Source organism: Staurois parvus, unplaced genomic scaffold (assembly GCF_062004578.1).
Source record: "Staurois parvus isolate SC_StPar_1 unplaced genomic scaffold, SC_StPar_1.0 ptg001090l, whole genome shotgun sequence".
Taxonomy (NCBI): Eukaryota; Metazoa; Chordata; class Amphibia; order Anura; family Ranidae; genus Staurois; species Staurois parvus.
Window position 1 is genome coordinate 1,543,564 of NW_028318886.1, and position 17,806 is coordinate 1,561,369.

General features: G+C 42.3%; 1 protein-coding gene across 1 annotated transcript in view; it reads left to right on the forward strand.

Annotated features, from left to right (window-relative positions):
• REEP4 (receptor accessory protein 4) overlaps positions 1-17,806 on the forward strand; it is a 34,234-nt gene that overhangs the window by 627 nt on the left and 15,801 nt on the right. The window contains exons 2-4 of the mRNA XM_089658707.1: positions 8,952-9,024; positions 13,678-13,754; positions 14,202-14,322. Coding sequence (XP_089514833.1) covers positions 8,952-9,024; positions 13,678-13,754; positions 14,202-14,322 — 271 coding nt within the window. The remainder of the gene's footprint in view (positions 1-8,951; positions 9,025-13,677; positions 13,755-14,201; positions 14,323-17,806) is intronic.

Genomic DNA, 17,806 nt, shown 5'->3' on the forward strand with positions numbered 1-17,806 from the left:
TAAGATTAATGGTGCTGCTGGGCGTCTGCGGAAGAATTGCACTTTGTGTTCATTGTAGGAACACGTATGATTTTGTAAATGCTCCCGCATTGCACAAATCTCAACTTGGCCTGTACACGTCTATAAGGCTGGTGGGATCAGTGAGATTTCGGGGGGGGGGTTGCATTTCCTACAAATTTGCTTGTGAATGCAGGTTAGGAGGAGCCTAGAAGCTCCTGACAGTTCAGAATGATATTATTATTATTATTATACAGGATTTATATAGTGCCAACAGTTTTTGCAGTGATTTACAATATAAAAGGAGACAGTACAGATACAATACAAAAAGAGGGTTAAGAGGGCCCTGCTCATAAAAGCTTACAATCTAATAGGGTGGGGCAAGTGGTCCAAAGGTTATACCTGTGGGGGATGAGCTGATGGAAGTGATAAGTGTTTAACTGGATGTGTGGTAGGCTTCCCTGAAGGGATACATTTTCAGGGATCTCCTAAAGGCAGCCAGAGTAGGGGATAGCCCAACAGATTGAGGTAGAGAGTTCCAGAGGATATCTGAAGCATCACAGACTGATGTCATTGATGCAAGCCCAAAGCCCCTGGACATTTATTTATTTCAGGTACTTATATAGTGCTGTCGATTTACGCAGTGCTTTACATATATATTGTACATTCACATCAGTCCCTAACCCTCAAGGGGTGTACAATCTGAAGTCCCTAACTCTCGCATTCATACATATAAATAAATACATACTAGGGCCAATTTAGACAGGAGCCAATTAACCTACCAGCATGTCTTTGGAGTGTGGGAGGAAAGCGGAGTACCCGGAGGAAACCCACGCAGTCACAGGGAGAACATGCTAACTCCAGGCAGGTGGTGCCGGAGTTGGGATTTGAACCAGCGACCCTAGTACTGCCAGGCGGAAGTGCTAACCATTTAGCCACTGTGCTGCCCACATTGGTCCTTCCTGTGTCTGAGATGGGTCTCTAGGCCCTGGGAGTCACAGGTAACCTGAAGTCTGACAGTTGTTTTGCCAACTGCCACTCCTACAGATGATAACAAAGTCTTCTCAGGACCAGTGATGAGCTTGGGGTGTTTGGGCTAGTGTTTATGAGCCTACAAGGGAGCTGTAACGTGTACAGGCCAATCATATGAGGCTGAGGCATTTTCTATTATATTCGTGCAGGAATGGGGGGGGAGAGGTGAGCGATGCTCTAGCTGCAGATGATTTACCCATACAGGTGACAGCCTCCTGGTGGGCTCATACATGAGTCAAGATCCTAGTCCAAGCTCATCCCTACTCAGGACCATGTCACTGGAACCATCCTATAGCTGGGGGGAGTGGTGGGTAAAAGATCATTAAGGCCTCAATCACTTGGGCTTCCCACTTTTTTTTTTATTCCTTTTTTTATACTCATAGGAGACATTGATCTGTTGAGTATATTTGTTTTTGGTTAATATGGAAAATGTACATGTGTTTATTGCACCTTTAGGTCCAGTTCACACATAGTGCAGTAAAAAATGATATATATACGTGCGCACATCTGAAGAAGAGCTGCTAGCACCAAAAAAGTGAAACCCCAACCTTGTGAATAATACAGCAAAAAAAATGGTGTGATTCGGGCGTCCCAATCCCTGGTCCCCATTCCAAAGTCCTAAATGGAAAGGAGCTCATGCCACAGAGCCCAGACAAAAGCACATAGTGTAGTATATTTTATTAAAAGCTCAGTTAAACGAGGCTAAAAACAACCACATGGATGCATCAAACAAAACAATCTGTCTGGACCTAGAGATGGCCACTGTTCCGATTACCAGATCCGGCGGCGTGACGTCAGCACGTAAGCCCTCTTGCTCCGGAGGGTATTTTTGCTACACATAGTGCAGTGACTGGCAGTTTTTCTGCACTGGAAGAACGCCACTCACTGCTAGAGCACATAGAAAACAGTTGTCTTCTACGTGCCCCATTTGCACTGCAGCAAAGCCCAGAGATGCGATGCAGTGACGCACAGTAAAGTGCAGACATGCTGCATTTTATCACTACATACAGGAAGGAACTGCATGTCCTCACACAGCACAATGCACCATGCTGCTGTACAGCAACATGAATGAAGTGCACTTAAAATAAAACTGACAAAGAAAAAATTGTACCATGTGATGTATTGAAACATGCGTCACACCATCCCCCCTCACCGCAGATCATTGCAGCCGAATCAGACAGCTGTCCACACACTAAACCACTCTATTTTAGTCTGTGACTGGGCCCTTAATTGCATTTACACATATTTAGAGTATCAAATTCACCGGTGTCCTGCCAGTGGCCCTTGCCACTTACTATGTGGCCCTCAGGGCCCATGAATCCTAGGAGCTTACTCAGACCAGTGAAGGAAAATATTCTCTAGGGCTCATTCATATGTGTGACAGCCCTTATGCCCCTTTAAAAAGTAATCCACAGTGGATAACTTTCAGGGATACATGCTTGTTTTAACTCTGAAAATGCTGACCCGCTGCACCGCAACATGCTTTGCATGTGGTTGTGGCACTGTCAAATTCACTAGACTGGGTCACATGCGGCGGTACTGCTTGGCAAATGCGACATGCCATTTAATTTTTGCCACAAAGCTCTGCGGCATGAGTACAGCATTAGTGGCTACAAGTTGTTGAAGTGAGCTGCAGTTTTACTGCCCTCTGATCGCCAAACTGCCTGGATTTACCACCCTCTGGCCCACCATATGATCGAGCCAGACTGGCTTCTAGTACCTAAATGGTTTAGTTTATTTCTTTCACATGATCTTATTCTTTTCTGTGCTGTCCATTCCTTTCTTATTTTTAAACTCTGACCTTCTGTAATGTATCTTGCTAAAGAAATATCCAATGTGGCACCAGTAAATGTAAGAGGGTAGTGGGATGTAGGGAGAGCAGACGTGTAAACATTGACTTGTAAAGGGACAGTAATAGTGGGGCAGTCTTGTGTAACGTGTCTCCTGAAGCATGTTCCCAGTCTGATCATCTCCTGCAGAATGTTCAGTCACTTGTAGCATGCCGATAGTGTCTGATCATCTCCTGTTGCATGCTTGCTTTCTGTGACATTACATTCCCTGAATATGTGCTGTTCTTTGGTATCGTCTGAGTTCCCCTGCATAAGCTGATCATACGGCTCTAATCTGCCCTTGTACACACAGATTTCTATTTGTTTTCAAACAGTTAAACTGAGTGCACAGTGTACATTATAGCATTTAGAATTATTACATGCATTTACGTATATTTTGAAATGTCATAAACACATATAAATGTATGTAATTGCATGTGTGTTACTGTTGTGATTCAGGTCTTTGAGAGCAGCCGGGACATTCACTTTCTAATCTCTCATCAATCCTTTGATGGCATATCCAACTCCCTCCCCCCCCCCCCCCCCCCCCCCTGCCAGGTTTGATCAGCCAACCACTGCGTTTGAATATTTTCATGTGGTGGCGCATGCACAGCTCTCAGTTTGTTTAGAAAAAAGCATCCTTACAGGAATCTTCAGAGGTCTGGCAGCACAGTAAGGCATGGGGGATTGTGTGATTGCTCACTACTGGCTGTCTGTTTTCTTCTGTAAAATCAAGTTGTTACTTTGTCTCAGTGCAGGTTCACTTTAACAATTGTAAACACCTTGTGGGCTTCATGTTTGATACTTTTCTGATTACTCTTATGAAGAACTGTAAAACTGCTTTGGTTGCCATGAGACCAGGCTATATCTGTTGGACATCAAGGGCGGCTTTTGGCTCCAAAAGTCATCCTTGGGACAGGCTAAAGTAAAATCTTTCATAGGTAAAACGAAAGAATTGTAAGAAGTTAAAGTAATCTCACACTCTTGGGTTTTCACAGTCCGATAGTAAAGCTGCTGCATCCAGTCAGTGCTGCTTCCCTGAAATTCTTGTTGGGGGAGCATACATTGACCATGTCACACGAGACTGATCATGAAAGACAGTGTAGTCTTGACCTGCGGTCAATTAGCTTAGAGGCGGTTGGAGCAGGAGCATGGCTTGCTGTCCCTGGGCTTTGGGGCTGTGTGTTTTGTGTTGCCATACGCAAAGTAGGGGACCGTCAGCCAGGAGCGCACACAAAGGTGGCTCCATAGTACCCTTCAGGGCAATGGAGCCATTCTAAAACAGGAAACTTGCTTTGGTGAGCTCAATTAGGAAGATTTCAAATAAGATCAAGCAGTAGACAAGGTATGTGCTTATGGCAGCTGCTATAATATGTATCCCCTTTTCCACTTCCCTTTAACTGATCACTTTTAGTTCAAGAAAAAAAAAAGAAGCTGTCCCAAGTCTTCTCTTCTGTTTACTTCCTGAAGGGATATTTCCTCAGGTGTCCACATGGCTGTCTGTGAGGTCACTACCTATTGGGTGGCAGCAGGGTTCTTTTTTGGGGAGAGAAAAGGACAACGTCCTCACAGGAAGGGGTGGCATGGGACTGGTGGTCTAAAGGGGCTTTTGTGGCACTAGATCAGCAGACCCCCACACTGGAACAGGCATCAGTGAGGGACTTGCATATCTGCCTTCACCAGGTAAGGGGAGTATAAGACTATCAGCGTGGGTCAGAGAGTAGTAAGAGGAAGGCAGGGTGAAAAAATAGTTTTTGCCAGGAGTAGGGTTTAAAAATAAATAAAATTGGTTTAGTAGCACTTTATATTTTCCACTATGTGGAATGGTTAAAATCCCTTTTTCCTGTCTGTGTATTATTGGGGAGATGTTCCTCAAGGACAACAGGTAGTGAGTGAGGATCGCTCCAAAGTATGGAAAGTGCTGTTTTAGAAATGTCACTGGACCAAGTGTTCCCATTGGAAAATGCTTCCCTTACTTCTGACCCAACTCAATATTTGAGATAACCCCTTGTTTCAGTCACAATTATTGCCAGGACAATTAGAGAGGACATGTCGCTACATACTTCTCTACTTTATCTAAAGCTTAAAGCGGAGTTCCACCCATTTTTATTTTTTCATTTTTTTTTCAGTTTGGCCATGTATTTTTCATGTACTGCTTCCTGCTATGTCATCAATGTTTGGAACTTTTTTCTTTTTTTTCTTTTCAGTTTAAATACCTTTAAGCTTCCTGAAACTTTGCCGCAGTGAGGTATGTCATATCCTCCTGCTCATTGGTTCCTGGAATATAGGTGGGATGCTGGCTTCCTTGCGAGTTGCTGCATTGACTGACAAGTTGCCATAATGACGAGGCAGAAACGTCTACCGATGCCGCCTTTGCTATGGCAATCTTCAATACACAGAGTGCACCACACTTTCTTCACACTGTATGGGTGTGAGATTGGGAGGTGCACGCTGGGTAACCAGCTGCACTGTTTCCCTGAAGAAAGTCCAGTCAGGCTTCAGATGCCCACAGTGAAGATGGAAGCTTGCAGGATGGTGGGGGCCAGTGAGTAACTTTGGAAATACAAGGAACACAAACGATTACATATACAGCTTATGCCAATTTGCATGGCGTAAGCTACAACTGTCACTAGGGTGCTTTCAAAGGCAAAGAAAAATGACTGGGGCTCCGCTTTAAAAGAAGTTGGCTTATGATACACTTTTAATGTTGTCTTGCAATAACTTTTTAAATAATTGACCCTACAGAAGCTGATCTTAAGTGCCACACAGATTTGTCCGAATGTGTGGCAACTCGGTTAAACAGAAAACTTGCGCTTCATTGAGTTTCCTGACTGTCACATTGACTGGTGATCTCAATCTGCCCCAGTGCCATGTCATTTTGAGGAGGAGCATTGAGAGTGCAGAATCTCTCACATGGGCCCACTGCCATAAGGCTATGCTGCAATGGCACAATGCTGGTGTTGCGGATCATGGATGAATAAGTGGGGGGGGGGGGGGGGAGGTGGAAGACAGTGGGTTGATTCTCCATTGTACCATACTACAGATAATTCCATGTAGCACCAAACTACACACATTATCAGGCCCTGAAAAAATAAATCATATTTCAATCCTTGGGCAGACCTGTCTCCGTGTATTTACTCATGTAAAAAAAATTGAAACTAATAATCACTTATTGAGCCTATTAACAAGAGAGACAGAGTAATTGTACTTAACTAGCATGTTACTCATCAGATGTAACGTGTACAAGCAGCATGAGTCGGTCACCACTGGATTAACCTGAGGAGGAGCTGTGCTGCATGTGTTTGTATATGATGTATGAAGGTCTGATGTAATAACATGGTGAGAGAACTGTGATTTAACCAAAGATGATATTTTAGATTCTTAATGGATGCCAAAAAAAAATACACCAGATACTCGGATACTGCACAAACCAGGCTTTCTCACATATGCTGAGATAAATTTAGTCTAAAATAGAAATGAAATTAAAAAACATTTGTGTATACATATAAAACATTATAAATGCTTTTCCCTTTTTTTACTTTTTTATTATTAATATATATAATTATTTCCCCCCCCCCCCCCCCACATACCCTCTGCTCTCAGCTGCACCAAGGGCTCAGAGAGCTAGGGGAGGAGATTCAGCTCACTGGTGTTCCCAGTGAATGGGGAGGAAGAGGGGGGGGGGGTGTTCGCAGAAGCCTCATTGTAGTAGTGCAGGATGAATTCTCAGGACAGCCAGAAAACTGACCACGCTTTGCTTTCATGCCTAGTGTTGTCAGTTTTTAATGGGAAAGTAGAGGGACTGGCAGGAACACCAGGGATTTCACACAAAGGAAGCAATAAAAGAGAACAGGATAGTTTTCATACAAGTACATAGTGCAGCAAGCACATATAAGTAATATGAAATGTTGGGTTTACATATTCTTTAACAAAGTAGAATATCTAGTAGAAGTGGTTCAAGTGTATATAAAGCCAAAACTTTTTTTTTTTCTCAATAGGGCGGGGAAGGGTTAGAACCCCTGACATGTATTTTTTTGTTTAGCTGTTTGGTTTTTCCTTTTTTTTTTTTTTTTTCTGTCTGTGTCCAGTCAGGAAACTTTCCCTTCCTGCCCCAACAACACAAGTGGTAAGAGGACAACATGCTACAGCGAGGATACATTTGAACATTTTGTTACCAGAACAAGAGTCCCTATTGGAAGATTTCCGTCATATCCTGTTCTTGTGATGACTCTAAGGCCCCTTGCACATGTGTGTCTAGCTGCTGTGTTTGCAATCCTGGTGTTTTAGTGCATCTTGGAGGCAGATGCAACATCCACCCCTGCTGCCCACTGTGCCAAGTGGTACACGTGTTTAGGGCCCTATACATTCAGGGACGAATGGGTGGAATGCAAAATACCTGTATTCAGAGGCTTTATTCTGCGGTCGTATGACATCACAGCTTTCTTTAGTGTGTGTGTTTTCTGTTGGCAGCTGCTGTCCATCAAAACAGTAGGTCTATGTGGGGGGCCTGACTTAACTTTGCAAACTCAAACACACAGTGGGGGGAGATCTGCTAAAACTGGTACAGCTGTGCATAGTAACCAATCGGCTTCTAACTTCAGCTTGTACAATAAAACCTGGAAGCTGATTGGTTACTCTGTACAGCTGTACCAGATTCTGTGTGCATCAGGTTTAGTAATTCTCCTCCTCCTCCTGTGTCGGCAAGGCATCCTGTACCTTTAAACAGCAAATACAAGGACCCAACTGAACAAACTATGCAAGGCATGAAAGCAGGTATGTGCTAGTTTGTTTGCCACTAGGAAGAACAGGGGCTGAGAGAATCATCCTGGTATTTATCATGAATGGAGTAAGTAAAAAAAAAAAAAAAAAAAGATTACCATGAGGGATGCACAGATTTAAAAAAAAAAATAAAAATTTGGGGTAACACACACTGCTGTTGATGGTAATGCTTCGTTCACACAGGACGTACTATACCATACGCCAGTGCAGGGCTGTGTTTACCTGCATGGGATTGCACAGATGTTCTGTGCATCCCCGTGCAGGTGGTCCCATTGATGTCTGTTGACAGCCGCTGTGTCCCAATATGATGTCTGTGTGGGTTGCGGGTGTCACAGGGTGAGTTTGAGGACATGGACCCACACACCCCCGCACCTACATGGATGCCCTATGAGAAACAGCCGCTGTGTCCCAATTGACATTAATGGGACTGCCTGCACGGGGATGCACAGAACACCTGTGCAACCCCATGCAGGTAAATGCAGCCCTACACGGGCATACGGTATAGTACTCCCTGTGTGAATGAGTAAAATTTGCTAATTCTGCCCAGCCTCAGTGATGTCATTCACAGACAGCGAGCGATCAGTTTGTGTCTACAGTTGTTAGACTCTTTATTGCCTGCAGTATGTCTATCTGACACAATGGGAATGCTCAGATTGCTCAGTAAAAACAGGAACTTAATCTAAGTGCAGCAATTACTATACTGCCCAGGTCATTCATCCTACAGGGATTTTTCTTACTTGATTAATATGATGTCCATGAATTGTTTTATTGGTATACAAGCAACACAAGAGGGAGGCTTTGGTTTACTGTGAGTCATGCTTTACCTGGCTTGTCTTTGGTAACTTGAGCTGCCCTGAATATGGGATAGGAGTGGTAAACAAAAGTATGCTGGAGTGATTTTATAGAAGTTAGTATCAAAGCAGCAGGCTTTAGTCAGATGATACTGGTAAATGTCCCATGATCCTTTGTATACAGAACAGCAGATATGGATGTTTCTTAAAGCCATATTCTTCAGTTTGGTTTGGGGTCACCACCAGGTAATTCCCTTTTGGTGTACATGTACAGTCACAACACTGTTTGTTTTTACTGGCATCATCTAACTCCGCTGTTTTGTATATGTGTATTGAAGGGAGTGTATTATGTATGTACCTTGTGTGTGTTTTGATTGGTGCAGAATACAGTAAAAGCATAATAAACCTGGCTGCACCCACCTGTACAAGGCCTGAGTGATGTGTATTCACTTTATATTTTTTTGTAAAGATTACATTCTACTGTCTGTTCCTAAATTTTAAATTTTTTTTTTTTTTTTTACAGCCTTATATTTGGTTTGTTATACCCAGCATATTCATCATACAAAGCTGTCAAAACCAAGAATGTTCGAGAATATGTGAGTATTTCTCACCCTATAAAGACCAAATGGAAGCTACGGTACTCAACCTTGTGATGATAGGTGCTTTAAGTGCATGCCACGTATGGTACCGGGCCAGAACCAAATGCAGTGTGACGTCACCAGCACTCTAAAAATAGATGCATTTAACATGTTCAACAACACTATCATCAGTCCCACCCCTCATGCCAAGGTGCTATGTGTAATCCTAGACTCCAATCTGTCCTTTCAGCCCCAGGTCCAATCGCTGACAAACTCATGTAGACTTCACCTCCGCAACATCTCCAAGATACGACCGTTCCTAACCTCAGAAACCACTAAACAACTCATTCACTTCCTTATTATATCACGCCTTGACTACTGTAACTCCCTCCTCACTGGCCTACCTTCTCGCACGATATCCCCACTTCAGTCTATCATGAATGCTGGTGCCAGACTCACACACCTTACTAACTGTTCTGTATCTGCCACCCCTCTCTGCCAATCCCTCCACTGGCTTCCAATTGCTCAATGGATAAAATTCAAAACACTAACACTGACTTATAAAGCCGTTCATAACACTGCCCCTAATTACATCACCGATCTTGTCTCTAAATACCACCCAAACCGTACTCTCCGCTCCTTGCAAGACCTCCTACTCTCTAGCTCCCTTGTCTCCTCCTCCAGTGCTCGTCTCCAGGACTTCTCCAGAGCCTCCCCCATCCTCTGGAACTCCCTACCCCAATCTATCAGACTATCGCCTACTCTGCTCACTTTTAGGCGCACTCTGAAAACCTATCTCTTCAGGGAAGCCTACCCCGCCCTCAGCTAATAATGGAATACTCTACTCTTCCAACCACTCCATCCCCCACAACTATTACCTTTTGTACCACTATCCCCTCCCTCCTAGATTGTAAGCTCCAAGGAGCAGGGCCCTCAAATCCCTCTTGTATTGAACTGTATTGTGACTGTACTGTCTCCCTCCATAATGTAAAGCGCTGAGCAAACTGTCGGCGCTATATAAGTCCTGTATAATAATAAAATAATAATGTTCATTATGAGTACAGCATCACATAAGGATTTTACTTTTTTTTTTTTTTCTGCCCCAAAACGCCCCTCTCTGTTAGCCTATGTGCTCATGTACACATAGGTGTTTACAGGCATTTAGGAGCAGAAATCTGAGCACGCCAAAATCACATTCAGGAAAAGTGTTTGCCAGAAAAAATACCCAATGTGTGTAAACATGCCAGAATAAATTTCTATTCTGGCCAGTGAAATGAATGAGCAACCAAATGTTTGATGTGTCTAAACACATTTGAAAACTGCATCTTTGGGCTACTTTTTTAACTCTGCTTTTCTTCTGCCTTTGTTCAGAAGACATAGAAAAACACTTGTGTGATATGATCTTCACAATAAACATGTGCAGTGTATGTTTGTGAAGTGCTGGTAACTTTGCATCTTAGTAACTTCTCACACGACTGACATTAATTTCTTTCTGGGTGACCTACAACTAAGAATAATAAAAGCAAATCTAAACCCAAGAACAAAAATGTGGTAGTTGCAATTTTTTTTTTTTTTTCAGGCTTTATTTTGACTTTTTTATCCTGCCAGTAACCCTTCCTGTCCTAACATTCGCTCACTGTACTTTATCTATGGCAGTGCAGTGTTGTCACCCTAGGACAGGAAGTATTCTCCACCTAGCTTAGGTGGAGGTGTTTTGTAGTCCACAAAGAGAACTGGGCGCAATGATAACTGTGCATTAAAGGCAAATAACACAGGAAGCAGTCATTTACAAGATTTTTTTTTTTAGGATTAACAGGTATTTTATTGCACTTCTCAAATGGATATAACAAAACTCCTGCAGTAATATATTTTACAGCCCCAAAGGAAGTCCTTATTAGAAGAATGTTTGGGATTTACATACTTTTATTTTTTAATTCCATTTTATTGTGAGAATGCAATTAACAAGAACAATGGCTGCAACATTTGGCAGACACATTTCATCAAGAAAGACCAATATATATTATGTTAGTATACAGTTGCAAGAAAAAGTATATGAACCCCTTGGGATTACGTGGAGTTTTGCATGAATTGGGTATAAAATGTACTCTGAATGTCATCTAATTCACAACAATAGAAGAACACAGTCTGCTGAACATAATACTACACAAACATTAGATGTTGCCATGGTTTAATTGCACATAACATGTAAACATTCACTGTTGCATCACCCATCCTCTGCGGAGCTTCAGTTGGCGGACAGATGGTTGTACGTTTTCCTGCAAAATGTCTTGATAAACTCTGGAATTCATTTTCCCATCAATGACAACATTCCGTCCAAGCCCTGAGGCAGCAAAGCAGCCCCAAACCATGATGCTCCCTCCGCCATGTTTCACAGTGGGGATGAGGTTTTGATGTTGGTGTGCTGTGCCTTTTTTTTTCTCCACACATAGTGTTGTGTGTTCTTCCCAAACAACTCAATCTTGGTTTCATCTGTCCACAGTATATTTTGCCAGTAGTGCTGTGGAACATCCAGGTGCTCTTTTTCAAACTTCAAACGTGCTGCAATATTCTTTTTGGACAGCAATGGCTTCCTCCGTGGTGTCCTCCCATGTACTCCATTCTTGTTTAATGTTTTCCTTATTGTAGATGTGTCAACAAAAATGTTAGCATGTGCCAGAGATTTCTGTAGGTCTTTAGCTGACACTCTGGGATTCTTCTGTACCTCATGCAGCATTCTGCGCTGTGCTCTTGCAGTCATTTTTACAGGACGACCACGCCTAGGGAGAGTAGCAACAGTGCTAAACTTTCTCCATTTGTAGACAGTCTGTCTTACCGTGGACACATGAACATCAAGGCTTTTGGAGATACTTTTGTAACCCTTTCCAGCTTCATGCAAGTCAACAATTCTTGATCGTAGGTCTTCTGAGAGCTCTTTTCTGCAAGGCGTGCTTCTTGAAACCAGTAAACCCAAAACAGGTGTGTGTTTTGGTTTTTTTTTTTTTTTTTTTTTTAAGGGCAGGACAGCTGTCAGCAACACATCCAATATCATCACACTGATTGGAGTCAAGGTTGGCTCACTCCTGGCTCCAATTAGCTCTGGGAGAAGTCATTAAGCTAGGGCCTCACATACTTTTTCCTCCCTGCACTGTGAATGTTTACATGTTATGTGCAATTAAACCATGGCAACATCTAATGTTTGTGTAGTATTATGTTCAGTAGACTGTGTTCTTCTATTGTTGTGACTTAGATGACATTCAGAGCACATTTTATGCCCAATTCATGCAAAACTCCACGTAATCCCAATGGGTTCACATACTTTTTCTTGCAACTGTAATTTGAGAGAGACCTAGCAGTGCTGGGTCTAGTGGTATACATTAAGAAATATTTGAATGGATGGCAGTTGAACTAGTAAGTAGAAAGCGAAGGGAAGAGGGGAAGGTCTCAATTTTTTAGATTAACATATGTAATTGAATTTAAGAGAGGTGTGGAATGTCAATTGGAGGATCATTGGCTAGAAGCCTGAATAGATACCATTGAGTGTTGAAAGCATTGCATTATAGATAGTTGCGTTTCAACGGGCAAGGTTTGGATGAAAGATTCCCAAATGTTGAAGAAATTTTGAACCTGTAATTCCTTATGCAGGGAGGCTTCCACCTATTCCAGTGTGAACAACGAAGGCTAATTTAGCTGTAAAGGTTGTTCTGGGTAGATCCACTTGTGTAGAATAGTCTTCCATGCCACAAGGGATATGATGGTAAACAGTTGCTTGAGCCCTTTGAGATTTTAATGCCCAGGAAAATAATTAGGCCAAAAAGCGCCCATTCGAGCAAGTAGTTTACAAGATGTGTAGCATAATGGAGTAGGGGTTTAGCTGTAGGCCACCTGTGTATGAATTTACACTTGCCTTTTCTTAAGGTTAAGATTAAATGCTGTGAGGTTCCTCTGGAAGTGTGCCCCCTTGCCCTGCTTGTGCTAATACTTTTCTGACCTTGTGTTAGCTCTTCACACTTCTGTGTAGAATTCTCTGACAAAAAGACTGGAAGCAGGGTGCGCAGGGAAGGGAACATATCATTGTAGCAATTTTATGGTGTTGGGGTCCTTACATTGGAAATTTAAAGGTAGGCATGATAGTACAGGATAGCCCTGTCTCCAGAATTAATAGGCTTGGGTGGAGGTCTTTCATATACTTTTATTTGTGCTTTAGTATTGTAGCCCTTCATTAGGAGTGGTGTTATATGCTCCTTGCATGCTATAATGTATAGCTTGTTAAACGATTAACAGTGTGCAATCCCTAAAAGCTCTTAAACACCAGACAATGTAGGATAGTTATGTTCAATTACATGTTCTGCTCTTACAAAAGCCTGTACTGTAGTCATATGGATGAGGAGCAACAATTCCAAAAATGTGCCATGCTATGTCTTCTAATGTCACTCAAGTTACTTTTAACAACCAATCAGTTGCTATTATTCAGTACTTATGCACTGTTCTCAGGATGTCGATCTTGGTATGTAACTTAATTGCTAAAGCCATGTTGCAACTACAGCTGTAGGACCTTGTCTATCAGTAATGTTTCTTTACACCATTCCACGTTTAGTATATTTATGCACATATATGTACGGCTAATATAGATATCTACGTTGGTGTATATTTAGTGGTAATTTTTTATTTCAGGTACGCTGGATGATGTACTGGATTGTGTTTGCACTCTTTATGACAGTAGAAACGTTTACGGATGTTTTCGTTTCATGGTAAGATAACCGTCCCCACACCCCTACCGCCCAGATGTAGAAACCTCTCACATTTACGTTCTCCAAAAAGCCTGGCAATATCAACTGCCATCCTCACAGCAGTATCATCTGTTATCCTCTCAATAACTGATACAAAAGGTGGACATGCAGTAACTGATGGTCCTACAGTGAATGACTTCTACCACTTACTGAACCTGTCGGCTATCTTACACTCTTATAGTCCCTCTGAACTGAACAGCATGCTTTCTATTATCTTTTTAAACAAAAATACCTGTGCACCTCCTTTTTTTTTTTTTGCTAGTTTTGTTTATTGATAGGGGTCTGGTTTAAGGATGAAAACCAATGTCAACTTCCATTCTGGTTTCAAATGACAGCCATACTGCGCTCTACTTTGTTCTATTCGCTCTCTGATTTTAATTGGTTTCTGTTCTCTGGTTGGTTTTGCAGGTTCCCATTCTACTATGAGATAAAAATGGCCTTTGTGATCTGGTTGCTGTCTCCATACACAAGAGGGGCCAGCTTGCTGTACAGGAAGTGTATTCATCCTGTACTGTCCATAAGGGAAAAGGTAATTAAGAGTATCTATTCTCCTCCTCCTTCCTCCCTGTACTTAAACCTATAACATTCCTGTATATCTACCCTGGGGCTGGCAGAGTTTAATCCTTCTGTGAAGTTTTATAGCAGAAGTAAAGACATTGCCTGATTTCAACAATTGAAGATTCCGCTTGACAGCGCACTATCCTGGTTCCAGAAGCTTAATTTATTGCTCTGTTATATTATCCAGCAAAAATTCCATTTACAGTATACCAGGGCACAGAGATTATCTTTGCAGGTAGATAGTGAACACCGGCTAGAAATAAGATGACTCCTTGTCTTGCTGTGGTAGTTATAAACTTTATCATGTGATTAGTTCTCTAGGTCTCTAGTCTACTCTGTCATATATTTATTTCTTTTTTAGCCTTTTCAAAAACCATATAGGTTAGGTAAAGGACTGATTGTAATATACATTTTTTACTATAACTTTGTTTGCGGGGGAAGAATATTATTTACCTTTTTAGTGTATCATTTAGTGGTAGATTTATTTATGTATTTTTTTTAATTGTCACATTGGATGGAAATCTATACATTAGTAATAAAATAAAAATATTGCACCGAACATTCTGTTTGATGGATATACAGACACTGTATTCATGGCTCTGTGCTGATGGCTATTTCAGCCCACTGTCACAGATTAGGGATCCCTCACTGACTCGCGCTTTAGGGAATGCACATGAGTGGGCGATCAGAGTTAGAGCGGGATCATTGCAGGAGTGAACAATGGACTTGTCTGTAGGATATTGGCACCATGAAGAAAATTATGGCGGGTACCATGAGCCATTAAAAACAGTTGCTTGAAATGGGGAAAAATGCAGTTGACCCTTCTAGCTATAAAAATAAATAATAATTGCGTAACATAGTGTGTCACTAGCCTAAGGCCTCCACAGCTCTTTATTCTACCGTCATGAGATTTTCAAGTATAGCCAGGGACAGGCTTGGGGTTGGGTGTGGGCAGCAGCCATAGAGCATAATACTACCAATTTATTATTATTATTATACAGGCTTTAAATAGCACCAACAGATTGCTCAGCGCTTTGCAATATAACAGGAGACAATACAGTTCAATACAAGAAGGTTAGGAGGGCCCTGCTCCTTGGAGCTTACAATCTATGAGGGAGCGGCTAGTGGTACAAAAGGTAGTAACTGTGGGGGAATGGACTGGTAGGAGGAGTAGAAGATTCCATTGTTAGCTGAGGGCAGGATGGGCTTCCCTGAAGAGATATAGGGTTTTTAGAGATCACCTGCTTATGGATACCTGTTTTTTTTTTTTTTTTTTTTGGGGGGGCCTTTTTTAAATCTCTCTACTTTTAGTGCCCTTTCACACTGGTACATTTAAAAGCTTGGCACTGGCTTTTAAAGCATTCCTTTTTGTTTCATTGCTTGGCACTGGCTGCTAGGCGCTGGCACCTGCCAGCATCCTAACAATCAATGACTCATCTCTGCTGTCAGCAGGGAATTCCTCGGGTGACAGCAGAGTGTAAACAAAGGAGCCGTCATTAAAAAATTGGATTGTAAGAGGGACCCTGTGCCAAGAAAAGATGGCGTTCCTTGAACACCACCCTCAAAATCTGCACCAGATCTTTATCCAAGCATGCAGCCTGGCAGACCACCAACCCAGCCCCAAAGCACCTTGTTGGGGGTCTATGGGTGGGGTGCTTATCGGAATCTTGACGCTCCCTTTAACAATAAGGGGCTTGCAGGTTCTGGACCCCCACTGGAAACATACTTTTTTAGCATGGCAAAAGTGCACCAGTGTGAAAGGGGTCTAGGTTTCAATTACATCTTTGTAGCAGTATCTGAGATGTGGCATCACGTAAAACTGATCTTTTGTATCAGTTTCATTTGGATTGATCCTTTTTAACCATTTAAAGATCTTGGGTTAAATGTCTCCAAATACTTAGTGTACCAAGGGCTTCTTTTCTGCCGTGCCCTCTTTGGAGTTGAAAGGCTGGGACATGGCTGTCAGTTTGACATCCAACTCTGTTTCAGGAGCACTGATGTCAACTCCTGTGTGAATGAAGGCTATGAAGAGCGTTTACAAAGTTTATTCTTAACCGCTTGCCTACAGGGCACTTATACCCCCTTCCTGCCCAGGCCAATTTCCAGCTCTCAGTGCAATCACACTTTGAATGACAATTGCGTGGTCATGCAACACTGTACCCATATGAAATTTTTATAATTTTTTTGTGACAGAGCTTTATTTTGGTGGTATTTAATCACCTCTGGGATTTTTATTTTTTCTTAAACCAAAAACCACAGAATTTTGAAAAAAAAATGGTTTTTTCTTAGTTTTTGTTATAAAATTTTGTAAATAAGTGATTTTTCTCCTTCACTGATGTGCGCTAATGAGGCTGTAGTGATGGGCACTGATAGGTGGCACTGATGAGGAGGCACTGGTAGGTGGCACTGATGGGCATTGACAGGCATCACTGATGGTCACTGAATAGCAGCACTGATAGGCGGCACTGGCGGGTGACACTGAAGGGCTGCTGAGATGGGCACTGATATGTGGCATTGATGTGCACTGGTAGGCACTGATACCTGGCATTGATGTGGCACTGATGGGCACTGACAGCTGGCACTGATGGACACTGACAGGTGGCACTTCTGGGGCCACACTGATCATCAGGGCACACTGATCATCAGTGCCCTGATGATCAGTGTACATGTCCCCTCTGCAGAATGCCGATTACCGGCTCTCCTCTCTAGCTGTCAGCGTGACCACTCGAGAGGAGAGAAATGCCGATAACCGGCATTTCCGTGTTTACATGTGATCAGCTGTGATTGGACACAGCTGATCACATGACCGAGCCGACATCTTCGGCTCTTTCTGTGGATCGGTGATCCGCTGTGTCCGAGGGACACAGAGCACCGCCGATCGCCGCGCTCCCTAAGCTGCGCATGCGCGGTGAGAATGGAAGGGCGTCAAAAGACGGCCTATCAGAACGAGAGAACCACCTTGCGCCCGTCATTGGACTATATGGCGGGAGGTGGTTAAACACATTGTAAGGGCAGATGAAAGGCTTTTGTTTTTTTTATCCATTTCTTATATGTAATTCAACAACCTGACAAGTCGAATAAACAATAATTATTCTTCACTTCTAATTTAATATTAGAACAAACTTTTGTCTAGTCTGACCAATGTTAGTTTTTGACTTTAGAATATATAAAGAAGTTATTCTTTTCATTACATTTGTAAGGAGTACAAAAAGGAATAAATGGCATTCACTTGTCTAAAATTATTGCAAAAAAGGGGGGGCATACAATCTGTCGTGTAGGCTATTAGAGTATAACATATACAAATATAATCAGAAGTGGGGCCTGTTGGCCCAATAATTGTGGTTGGGAGGGGTAACACCAGTGGAAACAAGGTAACATTATGTAAACTGTTTAGACACATAACAATCAGGTGTGGCTCAGATACTAATTCAATACCTTTATTCCCAGCATTGAAC